Source organism: Mustela nivalis (genome assembly GCF_964662115.1).
Source record: "Mustela nivalis genome assembly, chromosome: 8".
NCBI lineage: Eukaryota > Metazoa > Chordata > Mammalia > Carnivora > Mustelidae > Mustela > Mustela nivalis.
Genome location: NC_139027.1, coordinates 143,319,427 through 143,336,743, shown reverse-complemented (window position 1 = coordinate 143,336,743; position 17,317 = coordinate 143,319,427). Strand labels below are relative to the sequence as shown.

Genomic DNA, 17,317 nt, shown 5'->3' with positions numbered 1-17,317 from the left:
CTCTGCCTTCGGCTCAGGTTATGATCTCAGGGTCCTGGGATCGAGCCCCCCATTGGGCTCTCTGCTCAGCGGGGAGCCTGCTCCCTCGCCCCGCCCTCTGTCTGCCTCTCTGCCTACTTGTGGTGTCTCTCTCTCTCTCTCTGTCAAATAAATAAATGAAATCTTTTAAATAAAGAGAGATTTTATTTATTTATTTGACAGAGATCACAAGTTGGCAGAGAGAGGAGGAAGCAGGCTCCCTGCAGAGCAGAGAGCCCGACGTGGGGCTCGATCCCAGGACCCTGGGATCATGACCTGAGCCGAAGGCAGAGGCTTTAACCCACTGAGCCACCCAGGAGCCCCAAATAAATAAAATCTTAAAAATAAATAAATAAAATTTAAGAATTAAAAAAAAAAGAAAAGAAAAAAAGAAAGAAATCCAACCAGCTTTGAGGCAACGAGCCAAGCTCATGCTGGGATGAGAGAAAGATCGATCGGTATTTCCTATTCACCTCCACTGTTCATGTCCCACTTACAAACTGAGCTGACGTGGGACTGGCCCCGGAAAAAGACTGCCCCGCACAGAGAGCTCTGGAGTGGCCCGAGAGAGGCTAAGCTTCCATTCTGCACGTCCACCAGAAGCGCGACGGGCCAAAGCCGGCCGGTCACTGTGCCGGGCAGCTGTGTTTCACGGTGGCCTCCTGTGACTTCCCGCTGCCTCACGGGACCAGAAATCGCAGTTCAGTGCTCCGCTGATGCCACTGTGGACGCCGCACTCGGACTCGGGCGGGGCCCGCAGACTCACCTCCACGCTGCTGGGGCAGCACTCCACGGCGCGGCTGAGCATGATTCTAGCGTCTTCGGGCTCCTCGAGCTCCACAGCCGCCTTCCACAAGCGGACGGAGTTCGGGACATGTTCAAGGGCTAGGAAAGGTCCGACAAGAAACCAGGTCACAGAGAAGCAGAAGCAGATGCAGGACGCTCAAGTCCCAGAGGACACTCCGGCCAGCAGGGTCAGAAGACCCCTTCCTTGGCACCGGGCCAGGTTGTCCACCTGCCCTTTATACGGGTCCCCTCACATGTGGGGCAGACACAACCAAGACCAAGGCGGAACACCCTGAATCGCGACCAAGGCGGAGGCACAGCAGGCGACAGGAGGGGACACAGGGGCTGTGCGATGTCTCTGCTCCCACTCAGGCTTGAAACTCAATGTCACAAAACAAAGCCACGCAACCACAAGAAGGCAACCCCCTTCACGTGAAGGGCCAGGCAGGTTGTGTGGGAGTGTGTAGAAATCACAGGAAAAGAAAACAGAAGCGGCCCTGGGATATGCATCTCTCCAGGGTGGCGTGCATCGGAGGGCTGGCTGGGCACCAGCTCCTTCGCGGTCCCCGAGGTGCACTGTGTGGTGACATCATGCTGACGGCAGCCAAGCAGGTGGACTCCCTTGGTGGCCCAGAGGCAGACAGCATATGGAGGAACATCAGGGAAGGGGGACAGACACCCCGAAAAGCTACCACTTTCTGCAATCCAGAAACTTCCAAACCTTGGTTTAAGCAACAGAGCCCTTTCTTCACACAGAATTCACCAAAAAGCCCCCAAAAGGCAGATAAACACAGAGCTCTGCAACGTGAGCCTTAGGGAGAGCGAGGCCAGGCCCCCTAGTGAGCCCCTGGCGGGGGTGGGCGGACAGAGAACAGCCCAGCTTGGGTCACCATCAGGAAGCCAGAGCACCTCTAAGGCAGACCCCAAAGGGCTCCTGTTTCTCAAAAACGCAAGGGCCAAGCATGTGGAAAACAGACCTAAGATTTAATAATGCAGAGCCTGTAGACCCACAAAGTTTCTCGCATGAAATTAGGGACAGAACAGGGCCTCTGAGGACACCTGGATGAAGCCAGGATGTGATACGCCAAGCCTCCCTCTCCGGCCCCAGCAGCTGCCGGGCCTCAGGGCACACGTGGCCCCCACCCGCACCATGGGGCTGTGCACACGGAGCAGGACCACAAGGGCCACTCGGGGTTCATGGAATCCTCCCAAGGGTGACCCGATGATGCCGCTGAGCCAAGTCCCTGCCCAGAGCATTGTTCCCTAGTCAGTCCCCGGACTAGGCTGATATCCTGGACCCATTCCACCTGGAGGGGCAGGGCCCAGCTCTTCCTGGGTTGGCGCCTTCCCTGCCTACAGACCTTAGCCAGCACCACACCCCCATCATGTGTTCAAGAAACTTTCCTCACACAGAAGATGTGCAGCAAAGGGTTCCGGCCATCGGAGGGCCTGGCCTTACACAGCCCCATCATGTGGAGCCAAGGCCTAGCACAACAGTAGGACAGCACTGAGCAGTCAGAACACCGCCGGGAGAAACACCCTGAAGCAACGGGCCTCGACCTTACAGGACGCCAAAACAAAACAAAACCCTTCAGTGGTGGTTCACACAGGTCGGGGAAAAGCAGTGACACCCAAGCGCTCCCCAGGCCACACAGCAGAACCCAGTGGGAGAGCTGGTTCCCGCCTCTGTGTTGACCTGGGAGCTCTGCTGTCAGGAGGCCTCCTCCCACGGGAAGATTCGCCCCCTGCGGCGCAGAGCCCCGGCGGTGCCACACTGAACGCAGAGGCAGGCGCCCGCCTCTCCGTCTTCTGACGCCAGTGCACCGGCCCCGGCTGGAGAGCGGGGTCTGGACTCTCTGAGGCTGAGCTGCCACGGCGTCCTGGGGGACGAGAGCCCAGAGAGTCCCAAGCACTGGCTCCAGATTCCCCCTCCTAAGGGTTAGTTCACACAGTGCAGCAGCCCACGAAAGCAAGAGCACTGAGGACAGAGCCCGTGCAGGATCAACAGTCTGAGCCCCCGGTCCACGGACAGAGCCCTGATCAGGTCGGGGCTAGCAGAAGGTGCTAACGCCGGCCCAGGAACGGCCAGAGAAACGAGTGCTCAGGACTGCCCATGTCCTGCTGCTTCCGCAGACGTGTGCTCCCGACTCCGCCTCCACCTTCCTTCTCTGCGAACACGGGGATATCAATGGAAGTGAACTCCGGAATTCAGCCTCCAGGGTACAGAACGTGCCCGTGGGACGGAACTTACAGAGTCACTAACTTCACCCGGAGATGGGTATGACACCAAGGAACCTGTGTCTCCACTTTTCCAGAAACAGTGGGAACTCCTGTGCTGGTGACCCCTCGGCAATCCCAGCACTGAAGGTACAGCCCGGTGCTGCCGGCCGACCCAGCGCCGACCCAGCGCCGACCCAGCGCCGACCCAGCGCCGACCCAGCTCGTGCCCAGCGCCGACCCAGAGTCTTTTGGGAGGCAGCTACCATGTTGCAAGGCTACCTGGACAGGGCCCACGCACTGGTGCGGAAGGGGCAGCCCAGATGGGAAGGACCAGTCTGAACCAGATCTACCTGCCAGCAGAGGAGGGGCTCAGCCACGACCTCCAGCCCCGCCCCCGCCCCGGCAGGGAGGACACTCAGGTGCTGTGCGCTCACGGTGTTCGATAGCTGCTGGAGGCTGCTGTGCTTTGCACACCACAATACGGGGTTTGGAGGTAAAATAACCTCCCTTTTAGAGGACTGTATTAATTACAGAGTAACACAGAGCTTCGTGCCTTATTGTGGTGAGGTGAACTGACAGGAAGCAGCCAATGGTCCAGCCACAGGCCCATGTGTGCCATTATAGGTAAGGACAGCGCAGCTCAGAGGTCAGGTTTCCTGCTCAAGGTCACTCGGCCTCTTCAGGTGTCAGACTAGCATCCCGAGCTCAAAGGACCAAGATGTCAGCAGCATCCAACTGAGACCCGGAGCTCACATGCCAGCGACTAAGGGCTGGCAGGGCGTCCTAAGTCACTGCTGGAAGTAGCTGTTTTCACCAAGAACTAAGTGAAGCACTAAATGAGGCAGCACCTGGCTTTGCCCCAGGCACCTGAAAAAAGAATGCTGTTTCTAGAAGTACTCTAAGGACAGGGGCAGGGACAGAGGCTGGCTCGGGGACTCGGGGTTCTTTCTACCTCAACACGGCTCTCTAAGGGAAACAGAGCCAGGACAGCCACTGCCCCAGAGATCTGGGACGTCCTGGAAAAGTCATCACTCAACACTGCTCGCGGCCCCCTCCGAGCCCACTCCCTCTCCAAATGTGAAGCCAGCTGGACATGAACCCAGGTAATCTGGTGGTGAAAAAGGCGTGGCCCCAAAGACATGCTGACCATTCATCATGAGACTGTGGCAGGCGAGACTCAGGAGAGCTTTCCTAAATAAATAATGCTAATTACCCAGAAGTTAATGTGTTTGTCATTAAAGAACTATTTTTCTGACTGAAAAAAGAGAAGTTGATTTCGTTTCTTTTTAAGATTTTATTAATTTACCTACTCGAGAGAGAAGGAGGGAGAGAGGAAACAAACAGAGAGGAAGAACGAATCTGAGGCAGACTCCCCACGCACGGCAGGGCTGGACCCCACGATCACGAGATCATGACCTGAGTCAAAACCAGCAGTTGGATGCCCAACTGACTGAGCCATCCAGGTGACCCAATATAAGATGATTTCTATAAACCAAGACCGTGCTAACTTTCTGTTCCTGGCCGCATTTTAAGAGACTGGCTCTGAGTATTTAATGGGTCATAGGGCTGCAATCAGGAAACCAGACCCAGGAGAGAAACACACGCTTGAACGAATGCACACAAGCACACACGGTCAGGGTCACACGCAAGGGGGACTCCGCCTGGCCTCTGTCCAACAAAGAAACCGTGTGTGAAAACACGCGCATGGCCAGATGTCATACCCCTCTAATGTTTTACTCAGACACACAACTTACAAACGAGAGCTGGAGCCCTCACTGGAAACTGCCCCCTATCCCACACGATGTACCTTATCTGACCCACACCCCAAGTTCAAGCAGAATACGCCATCTGCACAGGTTTCCTCCTCGTCGACCCTCTCACCCCCATCTGCTCTAGAACGAACTCGAGAGCACCATCTACTACACGGTCCTGGGGACTAGACGTCTGGGGACCACAGCCCCGGAGGCACCTGCCGCTGACGCTGTCCCCACGGAGGCTCACCTTTCCGAAGAACCCGCTTCTTGGCACGAATGTCCGTTTCCAGCTCTGCTGCTCTGATGTAGATCCTAACAGACTGTGGGAGGTGACGGACAGCTTGGGCCACCACAGCTTTGGCTGTGTCCCCAGGCTGCAACCTGGCTGCTTCCAGCCAGACATCTTCACTCTGTGGGGCAAAACAAAGGAACAGGAAGTGGAGGTGCGAGGTGGAGGCTGAGACTGAGCCTCAGGGACGGGGCGGGCTCGTCGGACCATGTTTCCAGGTTTACAATCACACCGAAGCCCGCCAGCTTGGCCTCGCGTACACCTGCACCAGAGACCCCGGTAATGTCACTACTTGGCACTGCGGCTACAGCACCTCTGTGTCCCCAAGTCGGGGAGACACACAACAGCACCATGAGAGAAGCACACAGACTGTGCTTCAGGGTGACAGGTCAACCAATGACAAAACAGAAACCTATCAGCACACGGCTGTGCAATGCCCTGGAAGTCCTCACTGAGGCCCGATGTCCTGGCATAAGTATTCGGAGAGGGTATCTTCCACTGCCAAGGGCACCCCAGGCTGCACAACAGAGAGGGGCCTTTAGAGGTTATCAGAGCACTTTTCAAAGCTTATCTAGTCACTCTACCTCCCAAAAAAGTGCTGGAATGGTCTCCTAAGACTTACATTAATCTTCACGTTTCTTACATTAGGTGGGCCAGAAAAGCTGACCAATTTAGCCTTCTTGTTAAGGTTACCCTGGCATTAAACTAATCGTAGGTGGGCCTTCACTCTAAGTGAAAGTAAGCAGGAAAAGCCTTTCCCCGCTTTTCCCCCTCTTTGCTCTTGACTGTCGTACTGTCTGCAGTTCCAACACCAAAAGGCAGACAGGCGAGTCTACCTAAGTTCACATCCCACGGGTGTCCCGCCTACTACAGCCACCCAGGGTCCCTCGAGGGGCTGGCACTATGCCGCCTTCCAGGAAAATGCTCTAAGTCAGGCCTTACCTTGGGGCACATCTCTGTCCCCTTCATGATGAGGTTTCGCGCTACTTGCAGCTTCCCGGTGACTTCTTCCAGGCGGGCTGATGCAATCCAGGCTGGTGGGTGATGAGGGTTCGTCTCCCGAACAGACTTGAGGAGCAGCCGTGCCTTCTTGATGTCACTGCAAGGGCGAGAAAGCAGACAGGGTCGGCCGCCACACTGCTGAGGACGCGCCCAGCCCCAGAACGCAGGCACCAACATAGCAACTATCAGATCTGATGTTGAAGTGATAGAAGTTAACAGTGGAGGACATGGTTAGCTCAGCATGCACACGGACTCGGACTATCATTCACAACACAGTCAGTACCCACAACGCACACAGAGATAAGTGCAGGATAAACCCACTTCACTGTGTATTTCTTAGAATACCCCCATCCCATTTTGGCTGCTTATCTTTCAAATAAAATCCAACATATTCTAGGCAACCCGAGCCCCGCCCAACCCCACCGGTGCCACAGAGCACTCACTTGATGTCCCCTCCGTGGGTTGGGATCATGGAGTTCAAGTCTGTCAGGTAGCCTTTGGGGTCGACCACAGTCTGCCCACTCACCGAGTCAGACACCTACAACACAGGCCAAGCCAAGGGCATTGCAGAGAGTCAAAGATGCCCAAAACCATGTGTCCAGAGGCCCCGGAACCCCGCCCACAAGTCTGATCCCCAGTGAACATAGACACTGTAAAAGTAGGAAAACCGGAACTCAGACAACAGTTTGTGATCACAAATTTCATATCTATAAGACAAAGATATACATTTTAAAAGAAGAAATCATAAAGACCCCACAAAAAATACTTAAGATAAGTCTACTTAAAATGAGTGAAACCTAGAAATTATAAAGTAAAAGATTATCAAACAGCAATTCATTACACCATTCCCTCCGGCTGTGAGTCTTAAAATCACCACGATAATAAACTTCAAAAAGCCCACAAACTGAGCATGGGCAGAGAGTGCTCGGCCTTACGGCAACAAGAGGAGGAAGCGGCACAGACTGGGGTGGAAAAGAGAAAGCTCTGTCTGCAGGTAACTGTTGACGTCGAAAACCCGAAGAATCAACATAGAAACGATTTTAGTAAGGCTACAGAACAGAAGGTGGATATAGAAAAGTCATTTTTTAAAAAGATTTTTATTTATTTATTTGACAGAGATCACAAGCAGGCAGAGAGAGAGGGGGAAGCAGGCTCCCCACTGAGCAGAGAGCCCGATGCGGGACTCGATCCCAGGACCCTGAGATCATGACCTGAGCCAAAGGCAGAGGCCTAACCCACTGAGCCACCCAAGTGCCCCAAAAGCCATTTTCTTATACACCAACAATGAATAAAATGAATCTGAAATTAAAAACAGTCATCATTTACATTAGCACCAAAAACACGAAATGCTTAATGTATTAATCTAACAAACACATAGGATCTCCACGAGATCTCCAAAACTCTGATCAAAGAAATCAAAGCAGCAGATGAATGAAGAGACAGTCCATGTTCCTGGACAGGAAGACTTCACATCATGAAGATGTCCGTTCTTCCCATCTTCATCTGCAGAGCCCACGCAATCCCAGTAAGATGCCAGCAAGCCATTCTGCCGATAGCGACAAACTGATTCTAGCGCTTCCACAGAGAAACCAAGACCTGCCAGAGCTAAGGCGACCCCGGAGCAGCAGAAAGCCAGAGGGCTACTGCCACCCGACGTCAAGACCTACTGCAGAGCCATGGAGACCAAGACAGCGTGCGTGACGCTGAAACACTAGACAAACACAGCGGTGGGAGAGGAGAGAGCAAGGGGCGCCTGGCCGGCTCAGTCACCAGAGCAGCAGAGGGTGTGAGTCTGCACGGGGACGTAAAGCACCGTTTGCAGAAGAGGCCGTCCTTGCTCTGTCACGTTGCCTCTGCTCCTCTGTCCTAGATCAGTCGACCATATTTCTGGGCTCTGTTCCCGCCCATCCCCGCCCCAAGTAACTTCTGTGCCCAACATGGGGCTTGAACTCAGGACCCTTAGATCAAGAGTCACATGCTCTAGGTATACTGAGCAGTAGCCCTCTGGCTTCTCCCTCTCCAGCTCCCCCTGCTTGTGCTCCCTACCTCGCCATCTCTGTTATAAACAAACAAAATCTTAGAGGGGCGCGTGGGTGGCTCAGAGGGTTAAGCCTCTGCCTTCGGCTCAGGTCATGATCCCAGGGTCCTGGGATCGAGCCCCGCGTCAGGCTCTCTGCTCAGCGGGGAGCCTGCTTCCTCCTCTCTCTCTGCCTGCCTCTCTGCCTACTTGTGATCTCTGTCAAATAAATAAATAAAATCTTTAAAAAAAAATCTTAAAAGAAATGAAGAAGTTCTTTTTTACATTGCACAAACAAGTCTAGAAGAGTAACAGCTATAAAGACACATGCAAAAGAAATGGCAATTTTTATCAAAACAAAGTTAGGAGGGAAATGGGCAGAGCAAATGACCAAAAATAAGCTTGTCACAGAACTGCCAAAGACTGACTAATATACGAGGAAAGATGCTCGACCTCACCACTAACAAAACCCCAAACTAAACCGAGCTTGCTTGTTAGAGGGGTGGGGACAGGAGTCTGCCCTCAGATCCATGAGGACCAGAGAAGGGACGCCCTCAACTCAGCACTTGCAGACTCTGAAATGCCAAGAGACAATTTAGTATTTAAGTGAAAAAAAAAAAAAAAAAAAATCCATTAATTCCACTTTAAATATACTATAACAATGTTTACTTAAATGATAGAATCACGAGAGGTTCACCAAAATACTGTCATAGCAAAAAAAAGTAAAAACCCAAAAAGTCTATCAAAGATTAAATCATGATACCCATAAACAGTGAACTACTTTCCAACTGACAAAGCACACAGCCAGGAACATAAAAACATGCAGTTTTTAAATTTACAGGCTACTCGTTTTTATTATAAAATGTTTGCTCACCATAAAAAATTCAAGTAGAGTAAAAGTTCAATTAAAATGTACAAGTTTCCCACTGCCTCAAACAGTAATGGCTGAATACTACACTACCTTTCCACGTCCAGGTGAAAGCTTTTCTTAAAGTAATTCATCACGAAGCTCCCACTGCACACCCACTTCATGCCCTAGTGGTGTGAGTAAGCAGCCCTGGGAATCCCGGAAGTGTGTGCAAAGGCATCTCGTGTGCACACAGAGCTCACGCACACGGCCACCACTGGCGGTCCAGCGCACGAGCACTTCTTGTTCCCCGTTTGTCTGTCTGACCTTACAGGGCTTTCTACTACACACGAGTTTTTAACTTGTATTCAAAACAATTTTTTTTTTTAAAGATTTTATTTATTTATTTGACAGACAGAGACCACAAGTAGGCAGAGAGGCAGGCAGAGAGAGAGAGAGACAGGGAAGCAGGCTCCCTGCAGAGCAGAGAGCCTAATGCGGGACTCGATCCTAGGACCATGAGATCACGACCCGAGCCAAAGGCAGCGGCTTAACGCACTGAGCCACCCAGGCACCCTATCCAAAGCAAATGTTAAAGTCTTTGGCTTCATGGCTTCTGGTGTGCATGTCATAATTAGAAAGGGTCTTCTAGAGAACTGAACTATTCATTCAAGTGCAGGCAGAAGTTACGTGCACCTAACGTTTTTTTACTGGAGTATAATTAGCGTACAATGAACAATGGTTCGACAGCTTCATACACATTACTCGGTGTTCGCCCCATAAGCGCGGTCACCACACATCACGTTGCGGACCATACTCCCTACACTGCCCTTTTCATCTCCCTGACGGCTCTGTAAGCGGAGGTTAGTACTTTCTAACCCACTTCCAACCGCCCCCCACCACCTGGGCAACCACCCATCTGTTCTCTGTGTTGCAGAGTCTGGTTTTCGGTTGGTGGATTTCTTCATCAATCAAGTCATATGGTACTTGACTTTTTCTGACCGTTTCACTCTAACACCTGCTGGGCCCGCCCATACTGCTGTAAATGACAAGATCTCACTCTTTCCTATGGCTGAGAGACAGTCCACGGTGGACGCACACGCGCACTTGATTTCTGCGTCAAGGACGGAAGGACTAAGCTTCAGCAACAGTGGGCCCGCGGCCTGTCCTCAGCACCTTCACTCAGCCTGCCTGCCAGGCTGCCCTCTGTCAGCGGCAACAGTCCTCAAGCCCCAAGAGGGGGGCGGGAGTGCCACACGGGCCACACCGCACCCATGCAGGAGCTGGGGGCGGACACACACACCCGTCTGCATGCGGGGTCCTGCCGATCTTTACGATGGGACAAGAAACGACATCATCACAGGTCTGCTATCTTGTGATAAAGGACTTGGAAAGATGGACTTTCCACTGACAGAAGATCAGTTTTACAATCAGAAAACGTCCTACTTTGCAGGATGATGTCACGTGACAGGACCCACCTGGCTCAGCCTCATGTCCATCAGCGTGTTCCGTGCTTGGCCTATCTTCCTCATGTCCAGGTCACCGGTGCCAGGCGTCATCAATCCAGGTGTCATCCCACCGGGGTATGGAGTGTTCAGTCCGCCTGGATAGGGTGTGTTAAGACCTCCAAATTGCTGGGGGTGGGGGCGGAGGACAAAAAACACTGGATTGCATCTTCATGCAGAAGAATCCTATCAACTCTGCCATCTTTCCATTGTAGCCTGATAGACCTGGGGCCGCACAGTCTCCACACAGCCCAGCTCCTCAACTACAGACACACTCACTCTACCACCACCCATGGCTCCCACTACCACCCACCTAACCAAACTAAAGACCTATTCGCCTCCTCTTCTGATGCTCACAGTTTGTCGGGGATCCACTGAAGTATGGTTCTCTCCAGTCTGCAAATGTTTGGCAAAGAAACTGTCGGGAACAGGAGTCAGCTTCTCATAGCGCGGGTTCCGCTGACGCTTGTTCCTAGCATCGCCGACCTCAGGAATGCTCAGCCACTCTTCTTCTGTGACTTCTGCTAACTTCCTCTGGAAACATTTGCCCCCCAAAACATTTATTCTCTGGCAAAATTTCATATGCACAAGAAAAACTATGCTCTCCTTGACCCCTAACCTCCAAACTGTCATGGTTTAGAAAGAATTTTGATGCAGAAATGATCTACTTCACTTCGAAATTCAATTTGTTGGATCTGCTCTACTTCATTCAAATGTAAACTGTTCTGTCAAAGCCCAGAAGATACAGTGCGGAAAACTTCATGTACAAATAGAGTTAAAGTTACTATGAAAGTAAGTTCAAATGTCTCATTTTTTTTCAGTGGAGGGAGAAGGGACATTCTTTGCACACATAACACAAAGTTAAACACACAAAGGCAGGAACCTTCCTCTGCCATCTGAATTTAATAAAGACCAAAAAAGCAAAGTTAGTAAAGTCTCATCAATTCTACCCAATTCTCTGCTGAGTAGGTTAGGTGCATGCTATCCATCCACCTACTTTGAGGTCTGAGAACTGCTGTTGGATTTTGGGGCGTTCCATACGGTATTTCTCAATTTCTTCTTTCTCCCTTTGCTCCCTAGGAAGTAAAATGTGTGTGTGCGTTAGAGATACTGAAATCCATTCTAAGAAAAAGTCATTTCATTACACGTAATCAAATCACCGGAAGCGCAGCCCCGCGCACTCAGCAGCTATGTCGGAGGCAGCGAGACGCACATCCACAACCACACCTGCTCGGTCATCCACCAAACGGAAGCAGGCGGAGACTCACTAAAACAAAAACAAGCTGTCTTACTCTGATACACATACTTGGATTTGAACATGAGTGTATTTATAGCTTTAAACTTCTACAAAATTCCAAAGGTAGGGCCACCTTATGAAGATTCCGGAAAGCCGACCCTCTGCCCCAGCTGCCCATCTGACTTTCTGCCCGTCACTGCCTCTGCCGCTTCCAAGCAGTCTGTGTGCCTCTCCAGACAGCTCTCTGCTTCTCGTGCCGGAACTAACGGGCTGTCTCATCACCCCCGCGACTGGTCTTCAGGGATGGAGAGCTACTGTGTTCTGGTGATAGAGGACCAGGTCTAGGCACTCACAGGAAATCTGTGGGTTACTGTGACCTATACAGCTAATGGTTCCTAACATTAAGATTTACGTTTTCTCCCATAAGGTAAAAGGAAAATACCAGGAATATGAACGTACTGGGATGAATGACGTGCTTGGAGAAGATAAACACCGCTCCGGGAGCTGAGGTAACAGCAATAAACAAACTTGCTAAACCTCAGGGGCCCCTGGGTGGCTCAATCAGTTAAATGTCTGCCTTTGGCTCAGGTCACGATCTCAGAGTCCTGGAACCGGGCCTGTGTCGGCCTCCCTGCTCGCCGGGCAGTCCGCTTCTCCCTCTCCCTCTGCCCCACCCGTCAACCCTCACTTCTGCACGTGCTCTCTTGCTCAAATAAGTAAGTAAATAAAATCTTTTTAAAAAAATGTTGCTAGACCAAAGTTCAGTGCAAGACGCCCACCTGAGAGCCCCACAGATAAACATGAGCACCGCGAATAGTCTTCTCTTAAGCAGGCCCCCAAGGACAGAGGACACCTGCCCCCTCCAGCTCACTAGTCTGTCCCCACCAGCTCAGCCTAAATCCGCACAGGTGTGTCCCAACATGGATCTGTGGAATGACATTCTCAAGACATAAGCCCTGCCTGCGAGGATTTACATATTCATTTGTCATCTTCACTGAACTTCCTAATTACTTAATACACATTAACCAAGACTACTACACCCATCTCAAAGAAGACAGTAATCCTCACTTGTGGTCAGAATAATCCCCCAAATTCCATCCCTTTCTAGAAAGCCACAGAAATCTTAAGCTCTCCACTCTAGTACCTAAGATTACTCTCCAGTAGCCTGGTGTTTCTCCAAGTGTGGCTGCCACAAACCGAGATCCAGGTTGCCTGAGAGCTGAGCAGACACACATACTATGCAACTTTGTCCATGTCTGAAATATACCAAAGCAAGACTATTTTTTTTTTTTTTTTTTAAAAAGATTTTATTTATTTATTTGAAAGACGGAGATCACAAGTAGGCAGAGAGGCAGGCAGAGAGAGAGAGAGAGGGAAGCAGGCTTCCTGCGGAGCAGGGAGCCCGATGCGGGGCTCGATCCCAGGACCCTGAGATCATGACCCAAGCCAAAGGCAGCAGCCCAAACCACTGAGCCACCCAGGCGCCCCGCAAGACTATTTTTTAAAGTTGGATAAATATAGGGGTATCCGGCTGGCTCATCAGGAGAACATGTAACTCTTGATCTCAGGGATGGAAGTTTGAGCCCCACAGGTGTATAGATTACTTAAAAGTAAAATTATTGGGGCGCCTGGGTGGCTCAGTGGGTTAAAGCCTTTGCCTTCGGCTCAGGTCATGATCCCAGGGTCCTGGGATCGAGTCCTGCATCGGGCTCTCTGCTCAGCGGGGAGCCTGCTTCCTCCCCGCCCCCACCGCCTGCCTCTCTGCCTGCTTGTAATCTCTGTCTGTCAAATAAATAAATAAAATCTTTTAAAAAATAAAATAAAATAAAATAATTATGAGGCGCCTGGGTGGCTCAGTGGTTAAGCATCTGCCTTTGGCTCAGGTCATGATCCCAGGGTCCGGGCATCGAGCCCCACATCAGGCTCCCTGCTCAGCGGAAAGCCTGCTTCCCCCTCTCCTGCTCCCCTGTTGGTGCTTTCTCTCTCGCTGTCTCTCTGTCAAATAAATAAATAAAATATTAAGAATAAAAAAGAATAAAATCTTTACAAATAAATAGACAGGGGCACCTGGGTGGCTCAGTCAGTTAACTGTCTGGCTCTTGCTTCCGCTCAGGTCTTGATCTCAGGGGTGTAAGTTTGAGCCCCATACTGGGCTCCATGCTGGGTGTGGAGCCCACTTAAAAAAATAAAATAAGATAAGATAAAATAATATAATAAAATAGGGGCACCTGGGTGGCTTAGTCAGTTAAGCGTTTGCCTTGTGATCTCAGGGTCCTGGGACCATGCCCCGCACCGGGTCCCGCTCAGCCAGGAGCCTCCCTCTCCCTCACTTGTGCTTTCTCATGTTCTCTCTCACGCTCAAAATAAGTAAAATCTTCTTTTAAAAAATGTATTTTAAGGGGCGCCTGGGTGGCTCAGTGGGTTAAGCCGCTGCCTTCGGCTCAGGTCATGATCTCAGGGTCCTGGGATCGAGTCCCACATCGGGCTCTCTGCTCGGCGGGGAGCCTGCTTCCTCCTCTCTCTCTCTGCCTGCCTCTCTGCCTACTTGTGATCTCTCTCTGTCAAATAAATAAATAAAATCTTAAAAAAAAAAATGTATTTTAAAAATGGCAGATAAATGAAGTTGGGTAATCATAGTGCAAAGGGCACTAATTTCTCTTACCTTCTTTCTTTTCTTCTTTCATCCATCCTTTTATCTAGAGCTGCATAAATAGCATCTGCTTCCTCGTCGTCTTTTTCATAGGGCCCACTTGAGAAGAGGCTCCCAGCATAGCCATTAAACTAAGCACAAAACAACACCGAGGGTCAGCTTTTCCTCCAACACAATCCCCTCAATCCCCTCACAGCGTTAGAAAATGCTTGCTGAGTAATTGTTTCCAATCAGACAACCCCAAATGAGGGAAAGCAAAATGACTCACCAGTGTTCTACAGATGTGCCAGGGGGCGGGTGTGTGTGTGTGTGTGTTAGGGGCACCTGGGTGGCTCGGCTGGTCGAGCATCTGACTCTTGATTTTGGCTCAGGTCATGCTGTCAGGATCATGAGATGGAGCCCCACATCGGGCTGTGGGATCTGATTAAGGATCTGCTTAAGATTCCCTCTCTCCAAAAAGGGGAGCACTCTCACACTGTCGGAATGCAAGGGGGTGCATCCACTTTGCCAAACAGCACGGAGGTACCTCAAAACGTTAAAAATACAGCTACCCTACAAGCGAGCACCCGCGCTATGGGTATTTACCCCGAAGATACCAACGGAGGGAAAAGGGGCACACGCACGGCAATGCTCGTAGCAGCCATGTCCACGAGAGCCAAACTGTGGAAGGAGCCGAGACGCCCTTCAACAGACAGATGGATAAAGCTGTGGTTCACGTATGCGAGGAATATTACTCTGCCATCAGAAAGGATGAACACCCAACACGGATGGGACTAGAGACTGTGCTGGGTGAAATAAGCCAAGCAGGGAAAAACAATCATCATAGGGTTTCGCTTATTTGCATAACATAAGGAGTAGCAGGAGGACTTCAGAGAAGGAAGGGAAAACTAAAGCTGGGGGTGGGGAGGATCAGAGGGGGAGTGGAACCACGAGGGACTATGGACTCTGGGAATCAAACAGAGGGTTTGGGGGGGGTGGACGAGTGAGCCTGGTGGTGGGTATTAAGGAGGGCACGGTTCGCATGGAGCAGTGGGTCCAAGGAATATGCAAACAATGAATCAGGGAACATTACGTTAAAAATTAATAATGTACTTTATGGTGACTAATATAACAAAAAATTTTAAAAGATCCTCTCTCCTTCTCCGTCTGCCCCTGCCAACTGTGTGTACACATGCACTCTCTTTCTCTAAAAATAATAAAAATAAACCTTTAAAAAAAAGGTGTCATGGGCATGAGAGATGGAGGGGCTACCCAATGGGAGGAGACTAAGAGACACAAGTACATGTGATGCAGGGTCCTGGATCAGAAACGGCACCAGCGAAACACCGGTGGAATTCAGGAAGGCCTACGGAGCAGATGACCTTGCCACGTCAGTAGCTGTACTGATGTCACAGAAGACGAGAAGCCTGTGGAGGGTGCGCAGGAATCGCCTATACTATTTTTGCAATCCCCAATCATTCCCAAATTGAAATTTTAAAAATCTTTATCTCTGTGCAGAACTTCTGTCGGAACACGTCTGAAGACCTCAATGCCCAAACCCCAGTGACGTCAGAGTGCGCGCGGAGACAGATCGCATCAAGTGTCGTCACTAACGCCACTCGGAATTGCATTGAGGACCCGCCGAGACAAAACCCGAGGGCCAGAGCATCTCTCCTGAAGAAAGAACATGCACTTTTCTTTCCCCGACTCCCTGCTCCCCTCTCTCACTCTGCTGAAGACACCCTGGAGACAGGCTGAAACCCCAGACGCGTCCGCCTCCCCGAGCACACTGGTTAAGGGGCTGGTCAGCGTCCTGAGGCCTGGCTGGGGCGCCCCGCAAGTCACCTCATCATAGTTGGTGTCGTTCAGATCCTCGTCATCGTCGTCGGCCGCCTGGCTTTTCTTCATCTGGTCCCCGACGGTCCTCTTGCCTGGGGGCGCGTGGCGGTCATCCACAGGGTCATTTGCATCGCGGGCGGGCCCAATGTCTGACCGGGTGGTAAAGCCAGTGGCACTGCAGGAGACCCCAAGACACCCTCTCACCTGGTGACCTCGCTCCTTTGCTCTCCCCTCCACAGTCTTTCCCTAACGTCGCCGAGAAACTCCAACATTACCAGCACGTTCTCTCGTGGTGAGAAACTCGTGACCGACCCTGAGGAGCGCACGCCCCACACTCTCCTTAACAGATTCACCAGGGCACCGGCCCTCTCTCCTCCCAACGTCCAGTCTCCCACTTCTGACCACCTGCGGACCATCTCCCCCAGCGGCCCCGTGGGAACCCCTTCCCTGCATTCGCCGGCAGGGCCCCGGGGCGTCTCAGCGGGCGGCTGCGGGGCCATCCCAGCACCACGGCAGCCTCAGCTCTGCCTCCCTTGCCCTCCGTCCTCCCGCTCTGCGGAGTCCACCCTCCCCGAACCTGGACCCCCCCACAGCTGGGAACCCAGCCGCCACCCTGCCTCCGGCCTTCCGGCTGCTTCAGCCCGGATCCGACCAGGGCTCGTGGAAGCCTCAGCCTCTGCTGAGCCCCGGCCCCGCCGACCCCACTCCCCGAACACTCGCTCATACAAACTCTTCCCGAGCCCCGCCTCTTCTCCATGCGGGCCTTTCTTCCTCGGCTACCCAGCACGCGAGACGTCAGCTCCTCCTCCGAGCCTCCAGGCTTCTGCCTCCCTAAACGCAGCTCTTCCGCCCAGCGGGGCTCGGCCGCCGCGGCCCCACAGCGCATCCCCCGGCGGCGGCGGCTCCCCGCCCTGGACTTAGGCACGCAGTCCCCGCACGTCTCCCAGCAGACGGCCGGCGCCGGGAGACGGTGTCCGCAAGCGAGACCGCGCGTTGCCCACAGAGGCGGACACCCCACCCCACAAGGAAGCCCGGGGCTCGTCCTCAACCAACCAATGACCAGACAGACAGAACGACGGTGGCCGCTCATTTATTCGACAGTTTACGGTAGCCTGCGCGCGCCCGGCCCCGGAGACCCGGCCCCGGAGACCCGGCCCCGGAGACCCGGCCCCGG

General features: G+C 52.2%; 1 protein-coding gene across 1 annotated transcript in view; it reads right to left on the bottom strand.

The window, feature by feature from the left end:
• The window catches only part of PRPF6 (pre-mRNA processing factor 6), a 37,386-nt gene that overhangs the window by 19,503 nt on the left and 566 nt on the right, over positions 1 to 17,317 (bottom strand). The window contains exons 2-10 of the mRNA XM_082746437.1: positions 16,150 to 16,318; positions 14,338 to 14,456; positions 11,436 to 11,514; positions 10,796 to 10,972; positions 10,412 to 10,567; positions 6,513 to 6,607; positions 6,010 to 6,166; positions 5,026 to 5,188; positions 785 to 903 (exon numbers count right to left, since the gene is read on the bottom strand). Of these exons, the coding sequence (XP_082602563.1) occupies positions 785 to 903; positions 5,026 to 5,188; positions 6,010 to 6,166; positions 6,513 to 6,607; positions 10,412 to 10,567; positions 10,796 to 10,972; positions 11,436 to 11,514; positions 14,338 to 14,456; positions 16,150 to 16,318 (1,234 nt within the window). The remainder of the gene's footprint in view (positions 1 to 784; positions 904 to 5,025; positions 5,189 to 6,009; positions 6,167 to 6,512; positions 6,608 to 10,411; positions 10,568 to 10,795; positions 10,973 to 11,435; positions 11,515 to 14,337; positions 14,457 to 16,149; positions 16,319 to 17,317) is intronic.